We start from the raw sequence: 17161 nt of genomic DNA, 5'->3' as shown, positions 1-17161 counted from the left end.
AAGCGTAATAATAAGAAATTGATAAATCTTAATCTGATATTGACATACTACATTTTGAAATAATGACTGCTCCCTTACTGACAGTCTCACCAAACAAAAATAAACATCTCTTTTATGTTTCATACATAACTGTTTTTTAATAACTTGCTTTTACATTGAGTTGATGAAATGAAGCAATCATATACTTACAAAATGCACAAAACCTACATCTGCTTAAATTCGTCTGCTAGCTGCCATTTTGAGAGAGGGAGTGTTCAATATATTTATTTTTTAATTAAAAAAAAATATATTTTTTGGGTTTTCTTTTAATAAAATATTTCATGAAATAGAGAAACACACTTGGATAAAGTTAATAACCTCAAACTTTAAATATTCAACTCTCCCATTATGACCTTCTGACCTTTTAGCAACCTTTTCCACAACCACTTTGTACAGTGCTCAAAAGTACTATTTGCACCATATTTCAACTTGGAACCAAACTTTTTATTTAACTAGCATGTCTGATGAATACAAAAAACACAATGTCTTGCTTTCATCACAAAACTTCCACGGGACTTGAATGCTGTACCCATCCTACCAGACTACATGGATGTGGCCGAAAATACACTTTGTCATCAGTTTGTGGCCGTTTCCTCCATCTTGGGGACGTGTTATTTGCACAGTGCTGTTTATCACTACGACTGATCGACTGGTACGTTAACCCGACTAAGAGGTACAACTACAAACGTGCTTGGTGAGCCGGGGAGAGTGCATGCGAGTCGGATTCTGTCCGAGCTGCAGGTGAATCGAAATGTCGGAAACAGATAAAGCCCAGACCGCGACACCAGGTGGTGACACCATCTTTGGCAAGATCATACGCGGGGAGATTCCTACCACGTTTCTACACAAGGACGATGTGGTGAGTGTGAATGTATCTGAAGAAGCAAGTAGTCCGTGGCTGGAGTCTACAAACATTCGGTTTGGTCTAGGTGAGCTCAGATGCTACTGATATTGGTACAGACACTCTAGAACAAAATACTTCAGATCAATAATGCAACTACATTGATGAGTTTGCACCTGTGTTCATGTCTATGCTTTATAGTTTTCTGACTGTCTTCTAATTATATAATCAGACTTACATCAAGTCTGCATGTTGTGTAATACAGTTTCTTGGTATTGCATCATGCATGTCCATCAATAAACAAGATGCAGTGGGCATGGTGCTCACCAGGCTCAGTGCAGCAGCTCTGCTCCAACACAGGATACTTGACAGCACTGTTTACAGCAGCAGTCAAAACCTGCCCCTGTCTGTGTGGGGAAGTACAAGGTTTCCATCACTTTTCCACCGTCTGCCTTTCCTCGGTGGAGGATACCCGTGAAGATCCGGGTTAGAATTGATCTTCAGTAGCCCTATTATGTGAGGGACAATGCTCATGCTGTTGATCACTGGATTGTCTGGTCCAAACTTGATTATTTACAGGCCGCCACCATATAGCTGGAATATTGCTGAGGGTGGCATAAAACTGAACTCACTCACTCACTCCTTGGCGGAGGGACGCAAACATCTGAAAACATGCCATCCGGTCCTGTCGGCGCCATCTACACTGCGCCCTTTGTTAGCTTCTCATCAGTCTTGCTCATGCATGGTTTGTTTAGGTAACCGCAACAAAGTCTCACAACATCATCATTTCAATTTTAAAGGTGTCTATACAATGAAGCCTGGATGCCAGAAATGTGGGAAGCCTCAATATCTCAGTTTTTGTGTGTGGAATGCAGGAAATGATTCTGCAGGAGGCATGCAACATATGTTATATTTGGGAGTACACTTTCTTTGTAAAGTAAAAATTCTAGTACTTTTGGGGGGTTGAGTCCCATCCGGGATTTGAACCCACACCCTCAGAGTCAGGCACCAAATCGCCAGCACACAAAGTCAGCCGCCTAACTCGCTCAACAACCGTGACTTCCACAAAAAATGGAAGTCGGACAACTGGTAGTCTAGACTGTGGACCCCTCTGAGCAGGAGGAGTGGTGTAATAGACATTATAGTTACTATATAATCTGGTTTGAAATCGGATGTAGACCTGGTTTATGGCACAGGTTGATTCCACTTTTCTTAATAACCTGCTTTTATGCACCGGTGAAGGTCCGGGTTTGAATATTGATCTTCAGAAAACCATGCTTGTCGTAAGAGGCGACTAATGGGATCAGATGGTCAGGCTCGCTGACTTGGTTGACACGTGTCATCGGTTCTCAGTTGCACAGATCGATGCTAATGCTGCTGATCACTGGATTGTCTGGTCCAGACTTGATTATTTACAGACCGCTTGCATATATATAGCTGGAATATTGCTGAGTGCGCGCATAAAACTCACTCACTCACTCACTCTTTTTATGTTTGAAGCTGAGTGCTTTAGCATATGTATAAACAATATGCTTCCACAATGAAACCAGAACAGTAACCTATTCAGGTCAGAACTAAGGCTAACTGCATTCGCTTGTGATGCACAGTCGAGGGCGTGATGTAGTCACTAGTAGACTCTTAGTTCTCACAACCACTACAGAAAGATCTGAGGGATGGACTGTAACAGGTCATCATGCTGTTCCTTTAGTTGCCCATGCACCCCTGTAACAAACTGGGAAAACGCACAAATAAATGATAACAGTTTCTTAAACAACTTTTGTATTTTTGTGACACAAATTATGCATTTTTTTCTAGAGTTGGTCTGTTGTTTTTATTGCAGTCCGCGTTGGTTTGATTCTTTATGCCAATTTGTTTTTGTGTTAGATTGCAATTCATCGGTATCATTTTGTCTCAAATGGACTGTACAGTTGTGTTATCCATGATGTTGTCCATGATGTTGTCCATGATGTTATCCATGATGTTGTCCATGATGTTGTCCAGTTGTCCATGATGTTATCCATGTTGTTGTCCAGTTGTTCATGATGTTGTCCATGATGTTGTCCTGTTGTCCATGATGTTGTCCATGATGTTGTCCATGTTGTTTTCCATGTTGTTGTCCAGTTGTCCATGATGTTGTCCTGTTGTCCATGATGTTGTCCATGTTGTTGTCCAGTTATCCATGATGTTGTCCATGTTATCCATGATGTTGTCCATGATGTTGTCCGTGATGTTGTCCATGATGTTGTCCTTTATGTTGTCCATGATGTTGTCCTGTTGTCCACGATGTTATCCATGATGTTGTCCATGATGTTGTCCAGTTGTCCATGATGTTATCCATGATGATGTCCATGATGTTGTCCATGATGTTGTCCTGTTGTCCATGATGTTGTCCATGATGTTGTCCTGTTGTCCATGATGTTCTCCATGATGTTTTCCATGATGTTGTCCATGATGTTGTCCAGTTGTCCATGATGTTGTCCTGTTGTCCATGATGTTGTCCATGATGTTTTCCATGATGTTCTTCATGATGTTGTCCATGATGTTGTCCATGATGTTATCCATGATGTTGTCCATGATGTTGTCCATGATGTTGTCCATGATGTTCTCCATGATGTTGTCCATGATGTTATCCATGATGTTGTCCATGATGTTGTCCATGTTCTCCATGATGTTGTCCATGATGTTCTCCATGATGTTGTCCATGATGTTCTCCATGATGTTGTCCATGATGTTATCCATGAGCCCATGATGTTATCCATGATGTTATCCATGATGTTGTCCATGATGTTCTCCATGATGTTCTCCATGATGTTGTCCATGATGTTATCCATGATGTTGTCCATGATGTTGTCCATGTTGTCCATGATGTTGTCCATGATGTTGTCCATGATGTTCTCCATGATGTTCTCCATGATGTTGTCCATGATGTTCTCCATGATGTTCTCCATGATGTTGTCCATGATGTTGTCCATGATGTTCTCCATGATGTTGTCCATGATGTTCTCCATGATGTTCTCCATGATGTTGTCCATGATGTTATCCATGAGCCCATGATGTTCTCCATGATGTTGTCCATGATGTTGTCCATGATGTTATCCATGATGTTCTCCATGATGTTGTCCATGATGTTATTGTGAGTGATGAAAGTGGTAATGTCTTTGGACAATTATGCCAGCTCAATCTGATGACATGCCCACTTGATATCTAATCACTTCATCAATGGCCGGAATCAGGTGCCTGACTCTGAGGGTTCGAATCCTGGATGGAACTCAACCTGACAGAAGAACTAGAAACTGTATTTTACTGAGAAAGTGTACTCCCAAATATTACATGTGTTCCATTTGATGCATTTCTGAATGGCACTGTGTATTCATAGGTTCTAACATAGGTTTGCTTACTGTCACAAATGTACTTATTGTTGCTGCCACTGAAAGTTATTCTGTGCAGTCACACGGATACAAATTCTTGGTTCCCTTCTTTGAGTGGTTCATTTATCTCTGGAGGCACCAGTATCAATGATGCATGCTGGATTCCAAACATTGCCAGATTGGCTTCATTTTTTCTTGTGGCACATGCTTGAATAATGCCTACAGGATATCTGAACATAGCAAGATTAGTTTCATTTTCTCAAGAAGCACCAGTTTGAATAATGCTCACATCTGTGATTGATGAATTGTCACATATTTTGATTGTTTACTATTGACTGACTTAAACCCTGCATGCAGTATGCTATCTCTCAGCAGTTGGTCAAGCCCCATACTTGCTTACCAATAGGGCTGGATATTGCCTTGATTCTTATATTGTGATATATTGCAATAATTCAAGAGATATTGCAATACATATTGTGATATATTGACTGGAAGGTTTCTCTCAAGTGTGTACATCATAAATTCATAATAGCTCTCTGTGTGCGACATCATCTATTTAGTTGCTGTTACACCATACCTTCATCCTCCCTGTCCCCATTGTGTATGGGTGTATGCTAGTGGTGTACAGATAAATGATATAGAGCCTAAATGTGGAATGTTTCATTGAAGTAACCTTATTGCAACAACGTTTTGCAAACATAATGATAAAGGTAATACTATAACATGATTTTCATGGTCAGTGTTGCACTTCAATGCGGTATGTACTTATTGTTTCTGTTTGTCAGTGATTCATTCAGATTCTCCAATATAAAGATGTGTTAGCACGAACTGTTGTAAAATGAAACAAAAACATGATTTAGGTGAACTACTTGTGCTTAAAATCCCATGTGACCTCCAATAACTAAGATCCTTCACTAGAATGCCATTATACAGTCCTACAAAATTTACGATACTTTGGCCTTTATCATAAATTGATAACATATGTGCCATTATGAAACAAAAATAACAAAATAATGTGAATTGTGAAATGGTCACTCAGAGCCAGTAGCTCTACTTATAAGTCCATATAAAAGATTAGTCAATTTTTTTAAGGGCATTTAGAAGTGGAATGCATAAGAAAAGCAAGATTTATGGATGTCAACTTCTTATTGTGAATATTCATGACCTGATGAAGGAGCAAGCATACACTCCAAAACGTTGTGTTATTAGCAGCAATAAGTTGACATCCATAAATCTTGCTTTTCGTAAAAGATTGGTCCATTTGAGGGCCACTGAATTCTTCCAAAACGTTGCATATGAAATCATTCAAACCCCAAAACTTAAAGCATTTAGTAGAATATTTGGCACTTTTGCAGCCACTTATAAAGACACTTCCACTTGTAAAATGTTACATGAAACAGATAAGAAAAGTATAATTGGCACTTTGAGCTCATTTTATTGCTATGGGAATGAAGGGCAGATAATTCAAAGGGAGTTAACTCTGGATGACCCAATATATTGCAGAATCTGAACCACATCGCGATAATCGTATCGCGAGATACTTTACCGGTATATACCGGTTTACCGGTTATATTGCACAGCCCTACTTACCAATAAAAAGAAATCAGTTGATTTTCCTTTATTGATCTGTATGAACAGTTTACTGAAACTCCATATTTTCTAAAGATGGCCCGGGTCCACCTAATGGTCGTGATGCTTGCCTTTTATCACATCACATGCATATGTACGTGTTTGCTGCGCCCGAAGTGTCAAATTGTCATAAATACATAATTATCATATGAATATAATTGGGTATATGGGGTTTAAGAATCATAGTTGTTGCAATACTTTTGTATATTTGTGTATGTGTATATTTGGGATGCTCATGGCATAGTTCTTTGTTTTGCAGTGTGTTGTGTTTAATGACATCAGTGCTCAGGCTCCAGTCCACTTCCTTGTTGTACCAGTGAAACCCATCGTGCGGCTTGCCGAAGCTGAAGATTCAGATAAAGAGGTAAGGAACATTCCATATACACAGGGATTCCTGGACTGTGATACTCAGGCTTGATCCAATACACAAAGTGGAAAAAGACAATGTTCACAGAGACTGACCTTGACTTGATGTCCAGTACTCAGCAGCAAATGACATCACAAATTGTCACTTTAATGAATTTCAAAATGAAAACCATTATTTTCTTCTAATTTGCCACCTAAGGACACTTAGTCTGGAACCCTCGGTAAATGCCTTGGACAAATGGTATCACATACAAGTATAAGTTAATGAAGACTGTAGTACCTTGTGTCTGACATAATGCAGTCTTGCTTTCCAAACAGACATGACTTTGTAGTCGGATGTGCACATTAAACATGCAGACAATGTTCAGATATTTTTCCCCAAGCAAATACAATATACAAGTTGTATTTTAAAAAAATGTATACAATCATATGGCTGGGATATGGTTTAGTACAGCATTAAGGAACATACAGTCAGATTATTATATTTGGCCTTTTCAACCAAATCATTAGAATCACACAAATCCATCTGTATGTAGACACTAGATCTAAGGTGGGTGAGAGCCTTCATCTGTATGTAGACACTAGATCTTTAAGGTGGGCTGACCCTTCCACACAAATACACCTGTATGTACACAAGATCTACACCTGTATGTAGTACACTAGATCTAAGGTGGGCGGACCTTCACACACAAATACACCTGTATGTAGTACACTACAGGGTGGGTGAGGCCTTCATATACACCTGTATGTAGTACACTAGATCTAAGTGGGTGAGGCCTTCACACACAAATACACCTGTATGTAGTACACTAGATATAGTGTGGGTGAGGCCTTCATATACACGATAGACACTAGATCTAGTAGACACTGGGCTGGACACCATTCACACACAAATACACCTGTATGTAGTACACTAGATATGTAGTACACTAGATATAGTGTGGGTGAGGCCTTCATATACACCAGTATGTAGTACACTAGATCTAGGGTGGGCGGACCCTTCACACACAAATACACCGGTATGTAGTACACTAGATATAGTGTGGGTGAGGCCTTCATATACACCGGTATGTAGTACACTAGATCTAGGGTGGGCGGACCCTTCACACACAAATACACCTGTATGTAGTACACTAGATATAGTGTGGGTGAGGCCTTCATATACACCGGTATGTAGTACATTAGACCGAGGGTGGGTGGGGCCTTCATACACACAAATACATGTTTAAATTTACTATGCATTTTTTGTAAAGTTGATGCATTGCACACAGTAAAATTATGTTGCAAAACCAAATCCTCGAACCTCTGCATGGATCTCAAAATTATTAGTGAAACAGCCAAAAAGTTTGTCTAAACAGGTTTCACTGCAATCTAGAAATTTGCAGTGGAGAGCAAATGCAAATCAAGTCGATAATCACTGGAAGAAACATTAACTTGGAAGCACTTATTGGGTCAGTTTTGAACTACAGACCTTTTGAAATTACGGCAATATGATGTGTCTTTGTTAGACGGTAAAGAGTAGATTCAGTGATGCATTGCCACTTAAAGACAAATAATACTTTAGTATAGTAATGAAAATTTGGTCAAACACTCAAAGATATTAATACCAATGTTTGTGCTCTCAGACGAAAGATAAAACCATCAATTTTGAGACAAAGATAGAATTTTACCCCTGTACTTCTTTTCAGCTAATTTTAGGCGTAGATACTCCGGAGGTTAAAACATTATCTGGAGCACTATATATTTCAGACCAACAACTGACAACAAGCATCTCATCTGTCCTTATATGCATTGATTTTGACATCTTTTATGCGGGACCCGTGAAGATCCGGGTTAGAATTGATTTTCAGAAACCCATGCTTGTCATAAGAGGTGACTAACGGGATCAGGTGGTCAGGCTCGATGACTTGGTTGACACATGTCATCGTATCCCAATTGCATAGATCGATGCTCATGCTGTTGATCACTGGATTATCTGGTCCCAGACTCGATTATTTACAGACTGACGCCATATAGCCAGAATATTGCTGAGTGCAGCGTGAAACTAAACTCACACACTCACTCTTAGTGGTAACCTGCTATTGATACTGGTTTTATATCAGTGGTGATTTTCTTGTACATTTCTGAAGTATCTGTTTTTCAGGGTATTGTCATTCATTTGATAATGTGCAGATCCCAGTGTTGACATATCAGGTGCGCACAACATTCTTTTATATGATATACCAAATTTTCAGCGAGGAAATTAGTATTCTATTGTTGTATGATATAGCAATGTCTGGGAAATGTCATTTACAAGGTTGTGTTGAATTTTTTACCAGATTCTCGGGCACCTGCTGCTGGTGGCCAAGAAGGTGGCAGCAGATCAAGGTTTAACTGAAGGGTATCGTGTGATCATCAATGACGGTCAGCATGGAGGGCAGTCTGTGTACCACCTACATGTGCACGTGTTGGGGCAACGTCAGTTGGGGTGGCCACCAGGCTAGATGGACGCACTGACACAGGCCAGGGTCATTTCTGTAGACACCATCTTGTCTTCATACCTTTGTGTTCCTTTTTGTCTCAGTAAGTTAATCAGATCCCAAATGATGTAATTGTAGTACAGAATCCTTGGCAAAATAAAATGTGAACATGAAATGTCTTGTTTGTTGTGTCTTGATGCATGATGCAAGTTGGATGCTGTATCATCAGTCAGTGAAGCTGGAACCTGATTTGCTTGTTCCCTCCAAACATATTTTCTCGATTCCCATGGAAACAATTTGGACTTTGTCTCAAAAAGGGGTGGATTTCGTTACTGGAGCATAACTAATAAAATGCTTAATATATCTCTACAAAACTGATATATCAAACAGATCCTGAAGTGGTGCCTTTTGCTACCTGCAGATTTTTGGCATTTTCATTTTTCTTGATTTCCATTGAAACAATTTCATTTTCGGATTATAACTTCAAAACCATTAAAGATTTTTCACCTAAACCTGGTACAACATGTATTAACAAATTGCAAGGGCTGAAGTGATGCCTTTTGCTATTTAGGAATTTTTCAAAATTTGAATTTTTCTCTGTTTCCATGGAAACAATGTAGACAGGTGAAACGGAGGGTAGGTGTCGTTTCCGGAGCACAACTTGAAAACCATTCAATATCTTATATAACTTGGCAGATAGATCAAACAGATTCCGAAGTGGTGTCTCTTGCTATTTGCGGATTTTGGACATTTATATTTGTCTCAATTTCCATGGAAATGATTTGGAGGTGGGCGGATTTTGTTTGTGGAGCACAACTTAAAATTATGAGACACTTTTCATCCAAACCGAGTCCATGTATTGATGAAACACTAAAGTGTTCATTGTGGTGTATTTGCCTGGACCATATCTCTAAAACTAATAGGTACTCTTTCATGAAACTGTGCACACACAAGTACTAGATTTTTCCTTATCCTGACTCATGCTTATTTGCTTTCATCCTCTCTTCCGAACGGTCAAGTGGAAACTTGAATCCCTTCAATTCCCTTGAAGCGAACGTACAATCACTCACCCTGAATTACCTCCCTTTCCCCACCAAAATTGGCACGTGACCTGCCATGTTTTGCTCCGCACTCTCTTCTCTATCGCCCAAGCGGACGGGTGGGCGGTCACTTCAGGAATCTCTTCGCGGCTTATAACTTCAAATATTTTGGATATATAGCACAAATTCTGCCGTGATTGTGTTTCTAAATATGTTGTTTATCATATTTATAACAAACTTTGTACATTGTATGTCAAATTAATTCACAATTTCACTTCGTTCCACTTCGTCAGCGATGTCGACAGACGAGTCAGTTGCAGTCATCCAGCATTGGGCAGCGCCTACACTGTTTGACGGCGGCATCCGGCAGTTGTCGCGTGAAGTAACTCAAGATTCCAAGGACTTGATGTTGATCAAGTCGGTCTTGACGATGAACACCATGGTGCGTCAATCTACTCAGCGCAGTCAACTACGATCCCGCTTCTCAGGTATACAGAGGTCCAAAGAGAAGAAGTTCCCGTCTACACGTGGCGGCAACTCGGGATCTTTTCGTCGCCCAAGTAATACCAGAAGTTACTCCGGCCGTGGGCGGTCCTCCGGCGGGAGCAGGATGTCCCGTTATTGAAGATCAGGTTTGGAACGACTGGCGTCTTCCACCCCCAGCTGTTTCTGTACAACCGTCAACCCTGGGTGACGGTTGGGTCTATACTGGGAGAATAGGTCACCACGCTACTTTGACCACTTTTCAAACTCATGTTAACGCGATATCTCATGAACTATTGTCCCCAACGTCTTCAAATTTGGAGACAGCCTACATTAGGGGATTACGCTGACACCAGTCGATTTTGGTGACCTTGACCTTATTTTCAAGGTCAGCCCACTACTTTGACCACTTTTCAAACTCTTGTTAACGCAATATCTCGAGGAACTATTGTACTTAATGTCTTCAAATTTGGTAACAGTCTACACAGGGGGATTACGCAGACAACAGTTGATATTAGTGACCTTGACCTTATATTCAAGGTCACACTTTTCAAACTCTTGTTAACGCAATATGTCATAAAACATAGTACCCAATGTCTTCAATTATGTTGACAGCCTTCATTGGGTGATTATACAGACACCAGTCATTTCAGGCATCTTTTATCTGACAAAAATATAAAAAGTAGTAAATATGTTATAAATATTTCGTTCTTCTTTAGCGGCGGGGGACATTGCCATATTAGTGGCAAACACTTGTTAAGTTTGTATTTTTGGTCCTTTGACTTTGATATTGGCGTGTACCTGACATAGAGGTACAAAGTTACAAATCACATTTCTATGTTATTTTTTTGATATCTCAATAATTACTCTTGTAAAGTAACTGTCAGATGATTTGCTGTTTCAGATTGGTGGGGACTGGGGGATTTGTCATCTGCTGATGACTCTTGTTTAATTTGCATAAAACTGGAGTTGCAGGCCGAGAACACTACCTACCATGAACATGAGATTTTACCATAGGGCACCTGCTACATTGGGTTGTTCAGCAGCTTAGGCTGTGGAAATCAAGGTCACTTCATTTGGAAACTACAAATGAATATTATTGTAATTGTTGTGTGGCATGTGGGGAGGCACTTCTCACCACCCACAGTACGTAATGACAACACAACCGTTCAATTCCCTTTAGTTGAGGTCAGTGTGGTGAGGCACATGGATCATTCTCACATAGGCTCTCACGCACAGTCTTACACTCTCATGTGACTCCCCTCTCTATCAGTAGATCTCTACCTCCCAACCATCTCTGGAAGTTGAGAGCACTGGTTCTTTTGCCCAACACTGTCACAGCTGAACTTAGCAAAATGACCTTGAACCCCCTGGGTGTATACCTGCTGCACATACTATCACTAAAGGCTCAACAGTAACGCATACAGCTCATTCAAGTCACACACTAACGCGACAGAAAGAAATCATTAATTTCCAAACATAAAGCCAAACACGTGTACTCGATATGTGGCATACGCAATGTCCTATCTGTATATAACTTATCTGTTTCATTCATTCGTATCTATTCATTCACCTGAAGAAGCAGTAAGAATATATCTCCGAAACGTCGTGTTCAGGAAAATAAGGGAGTTGACATCCATAAAATGTTTGCCTTCAACACAAAGTAGATTTTCCACAGATAGATTTACAAGTTACTCCTGTCGCTGAATAACCCCGCTCGTAGACCTTTACACACATCCACTCAACATGACATCGTATGGGTGTGTGTGTCCTAAATGTATCGTCCTATCTGCAGGCTGCATACGGTCTTCAGAGACTTTGCCCATATAATATGCAAATATCCTTTCTGCTTTTTGTTGTGTTACTGTGCTATGGTGATGTTCGCCACAATCCAGGCCCAGTTAAGATTTTTCATCTCAACGCGCACTGTTCAAAATATAAAGATGATTTAGTTAAAGCAGAACTAGACTCACATGATGTCATATGCCTGAGTGAAACGTGGTTACATCATGGTATTCTTAACAATGCTATTTCTATGCCAGGGTTCCTCATACCTGCCAGGAAGGATAGGGCAACTAGGGATGGAGGCCTGGCCATTTATGTTAGAGATATACTATGTGTACAGGAAACGGAACGTTTAGATATATACTAGCCACATAAAGAAACTGTGCATTGTCAAAATATTATCCCAGTTGATAAGTACGATAACAATGTAAAAGGTACATATAAACTTTAATGGAGGGATCATGAGACCATAACAAGTCGGGAGAATTTCAATTGAAAAGTCAATCACAATGACGTCACGAGTCCACAAGCGGGACAGGGGTCAAACGACCATGTCACAAGCTCAATAGCGGGTATGTCCACCATCGGCATTGAGAACAGCAGTGCATCGACGACGCATAGAGCCTATCAAACGTGCAAGGAAGGCTTGTGGGATGTCACGCCAGATTCTCTCAAGTTCTGTTGCAAGGTCAAGGACGTTATCTGGCGGATGAGGAACACGGCGTAGACGTCGATCCATCTCGTCCCAAACATGCTCTATCGGGGAGAGATCCGGTGACTTTGCAGGCCAAGGCAGTAAGTCAACGTTGTGGTGTTGCAAGAAATCCATAGCAACCCTTGCCGTATGAGGTCGGGCATTGTCCTGTTGGAATGTTAACCCAGGGCCATGACGTTGCAGAAAAGGAATTGCCACAGGTCGAAGAATCTGATCCCTGTAGCCCACACCAGTTAAGTTGCCCTGAACAATCACCAAAGGAGTTCTTTGGCATGCTGTTATTCCACCCCAAATCATCACGGAACCACCACCAAAGCGCTTCCTCTCCAAGACACAGGCCTGTGCATAACGTTCTCCCACGCGTCTATAGGCACGTTGACGTCCATCACTATGGGAAATGTAAAACCTGGACTCATCTGTAAAAACAACATTTCTCCACCAAAACAAGGGTCTGCGGAGATGATTTCGGCACCACATTCGGCGAGCTTGTCGATGACGTTGTGTCAGGATAGGCCGTATGGCGGGACGTCGTGGTCTGATCCCATGATGACGTAAACGTTGTCGAACTGTGTTGGGGTGGATACTGCGAAGTCCTGGGATGGTTCGGGCAGTCATCACTGCAGTCTGAAACCTGTGGCGAAGATTGGTCACCCTTATCCATCTGTCCTGTCTTAGCGTTGTTACGTGGACGTCCAGAACGTGGCCGATCGATGACGTCATTTGTGTTCTGGTAGCGTCTCACCAGTGCAGAAATGGTGTTCTGGTGGCAGTGGAAATGTGCAGCCACTTGTCGTTGAGACATTCCCCCACGGACCATCCCAATGGCCTCATGACGTTGTGCAGACGTGAGCCTTGGCATGCTATGCGTTTCAATAGCCGTTTAATTTTTGAACGATCGCAAGGGCAGGGGTTGAGCTTTCCAAAGTGACAGCATTGTGTGGCATTCATTTGCTCTGTTTCTCTTTCCCGGAATGCACGTGCAACAACGTATTGCACGTCTCAGGACGAACCCACTGACGTCACGGAACGTGGCACGTGCATGCATGTTGGATACATGTCGCTCATCTCTGAGTTTCAATCCTTATGTGTCTACACAGGTTTGATAAATTTAGATTTTAAATTTTTGTATGCACAGTTTCTTTATGTGCCTAGTATAGTTGAGCTTGAGGCAATATGGGTCACCAGAAATGGGCTTCACACATTGTACCCAGGTGGGGACTCGAACCTGGGTCTTCAGCGTGACAAGCGAACGCTTTAACCACTAGGCTACACCACCGCCCTAATGACATACCAGGCTGACCTGAAGAATGTTATCTACGATCATTACAACGTAATCGGCAACATAACACAGCAAGACAATGTCACGTAATCGGCAACATAACACAGCAAGACAATGTCACGTAATCGGCAACATAACACAGCAAGACGAGGTCACGTAACCGGCAACATAACACAGCAAGACAAGGTCACGTAACCGTCACGTAACCGGCAACATAACACAGCAAGACACAAGGACAAGGTCACGTAACCGGCAACATAACACAGCAAGACAATGTCACGTAACCGTCAACATAACACAGCAAGACAATGTCATGTAACCGGCAACATAACACAGCAAGACAATGTCACGTAAACGGCAACATAACACAGCAAGACAATGTCACGTAAACGGCAACATAACACAGCAAGACAATGTCACGTAACCGGCAACATAACACAGCAAGACAATGTCACGAAACCGGCAACATAACACAGCAAGACGACGTCACGTAACCGGCAACATAACACAGCAAGACAATGTCACGTAACCGGCAACATAACACAGCAAGACGAGGTCACCACGATTCTGCCTGGGCATATGTTAGAATACTGAGAAATAAAGTCATGTAGCATCGGTCCGGAAAGCAATGAAAATCTATTGTTTTAAACTTGATGACCAAATAAAAAATAACAGTAGTAATAAAATGTGATTTGCGTCTTGTGAATAACTGCTGAAAAGGGAACAATGAGTCAAGGACATTTTCTTCAATTCGTTCAACGGTAATATCACTGATGACAGCAAATCAAATGCAGATGTAATGAATGGATGTTCACAGCAGTGAGCGACAGCGCTCCCTGACCAAGATCCTCCTGACGTCGACTGACTGACTGACTGACTGAGTTTAGTTTTACGCCGCTTTTAGCAATATTCCAGCAATATCACGGCGGGGGACACCAGAAATGGGCTTAACACATTGTGCCCATGTGGGGAATCGAACCCGGGTCTTCGGCGTGACGAGCCAACGCTTTAACCACTAGGCTACCCCACCGCCCCTCCTGACGTCGAATAAACCAAGCAAGTATATATGCATGATATTGTCCTCACATGCAATGAAGTTTTAAAAGATGTTCTACTGTCTGCAGACTCAGCTAAAGTTGCTGGACCCGTCCGTATTAGCAAAAAAGTATTAAAAAACGTGTGCTAAACGCATTCTTTAAGTTTTTGAAAAGTGTGTTTTAAGCACGTTTTTAATCATTTTAGAGACAACAATAAACATCCAGACCTACAGTCTAGTTTTATGCCAGGGGATTCTACTGTTTATCAATGAACATGTTTAGGCTTATCAATGTCACAGCTGTGGTCTTCAGAGATCAGAGTCTCGTACCAGTATCATTTCCGTTTCCTCAACGACAAGGCCCAGGATTGACATTCCAACGGAACAAAGCCCATCGCCACCCTGGCGTTGCTATGGCGTTCCTTAAAACAGACTTAAACTCAGAATAATAAGTTGGACATTGTAGAAAGTTTCCGATCTTGGCATGTTATTCACCAATACTGGTAGTGCAGGGGCTTATGTAGCAAATATGCTTTCCGTGGGAAGTGCATATTAAGTTTTGGAACCACTGATAATTGTGATCAGTATTGCATATGGATTCAGAAAAAAACATGGTTCATTCTGGGGTAACTGAACATCGGTACCCATAATCGAGATGCAACACCAAAGTGAGAAAAACATATTTTTATAAACATATCACAACATAGGCATGTAGTATGTCAAAATGTACCTTGTGATGTGTGTTTTACAACTACCACTATATATCATGAATCTCAAGAATATAGGAATGCATAATAATCACTATGATCATAATTCTGCCATTCTGCCAAGGAATTCAACCCTGAAGTGTTTGTTGCAGTGTGTGTGTGTGTGTGTGTGTGTGTGTTTGTGTGTGTGTGTGTGTGTGTGTGTGTGTGTGTGCATGCATCTTTACTCAAATACTACTAGATGGATTCCAATGAAACTTTCTGGATCTCTTTGGTATGTCCCCAGAACAAATCAATTAGATGTTGAAAAGAACATTCTTCAAAAAACAAGAAACGCAAAAGCAAAATATCATTCAAAAATTGGGCCTTATTCAATTATGTAAATCAACGAAAATAAACGGTACCGCATTGAAATTATGTAGAGCAATACGATGGTATCTCGTGCACATTTCGCAAGAATGATAGTCATCATAGTCATTATTGCAGATTATTATAAGGGTAATGCTATTTTTGAGGGCATTATCATTTGCAGAAGCCCGAGGTCTTCCATTAACTGAAATAATATTGGCTTTCTTGCTGGTGCTAACCTTAGCAATTGCACTATTAACGTTGTTGTTGGACCAAAACCGAACACTGACAACTGACCTTGTGCCTGACATAGTTTGACATGTTGCAGGCCATGGTCTTGTGAAAGGCCAAGGTCGAATGTCGTCACGTTCTGTTGTGACGTCACTTGAATTGTTCGATGACGTAATTGCATTCGGTCAGTCAACCCCGTCAGAAGCACATTCCGGCACAGCGATGACTTAACATAACATCACTGCCACAGGCTAATTTGCATATCACGTGACCGGACTTTTCTCTTGTTTGTAATCAAACGCGCATATTCATAATAAGAAGAGACTGGACTCACGAGAGCTTTTCGGTGCTCTCTTCATAATGTTTTACGTTGTTACATATATATTCTTCCACAACTGCGACAGTTAGGTCTATGACAGTACATATTTAGATATCAAACTGGCTGCATCGTTTGCTCTCCGTCGGGCAGTTAATGGAAGACCTCGGGCTTCTGCCAATGATAATGCACTCAAAAATAGCATTACCCTTATATTATTGACATAGATTGAATCAGTTGTTGGATGTTTCGTTGTGGAATCCTTCTCCATTCCTCCTGCAGCATGTTGTACAACAGTTACTGTTAAAGCCTCAATGGCTGATTACGACGTTGACGTACACATTTATCTATCTGATCCCACAGGTAATCAATTGGTTTCAGATCCGTGGATCTGGAGGGTCAGGGGAGGACATTGATGTTGTTATTGTCCAGGTAGTCCACTGTAGCTGTGTGAGGTCTGGCGTTGTCCTGGTGGTACAGCTCTCTTTGGCAGTCGACAAGACGATGCACGTGAGGACA

General features: G+C 41.3%; 1 protein-coding gene across 1 annotated transcript; it reads left to right on the top strand.

Annotated features, from left to right (window-relative positions):
* Positions 1-670: 670 nt before the first annotated feature.
* LOC124279065 (adenosine 5'-monophosphoramidase HINT1-like) lies at positions 671-8877 on the top strand. Its single transcript, XM_046714865.1, has 3 exons — positions 671-898; positions 6137-6241; positions 8562-8877. Exons 1-3 carry the CDS (start codon positions 791-793, stop codon positions 8724-8726), a joined length of 378 nt encoding a protein of 125 aa, XP_046570821.1. The 5' UTR covers positions 671-790; the 3' UTR covers positions 8727-8877.
* Positions 8878-17161: the final 8284 nt, after the last annotated feature.

The sequence above is a fragment of the Haliotis rubra genome, unplaced genomic scaffold (genome assembly GCF_003918875.1).
Source record: "Haliotis rubra isolate DU_JTF1 unplaced genomic scaffold, ASM391887v1 Scf246, whole genome shotgun sequence".
NCBI lineage: Eukaryota > Metazoa > Mollusca > Gastropoda > Lepetellida > Haliotidae > Haliotis > Haliotis rubra.
This window is presented reverse-complemented; position numbering and strand designations above follow the sequence as displayed.

Excerpts from the sequence above, each read along its gene's own strand:
- LOC124279065 (XM_046714865.1), top strand. The coding sequence starts at position 791 with ATGTCGGAAACAGATAAAGCCCAGACCGCGACACCAGGTGGTGACACC. Across the intron at positions 899-6,136 it reads TTCTACACAAGGACGATGTG|TGTGTTGTGTTTAATGACAT; the intron begins GTGAGTGTGAAT and ends TTTGTTTTGCAG. Across the intron at positions 6,242-8,561 it reads CTGAAGATTCAGATAAAGAG|ATTCTCGGGCACCTGCTGCT; the intron begins GTAAGGAACATT and ends ATTTTTTACCAG.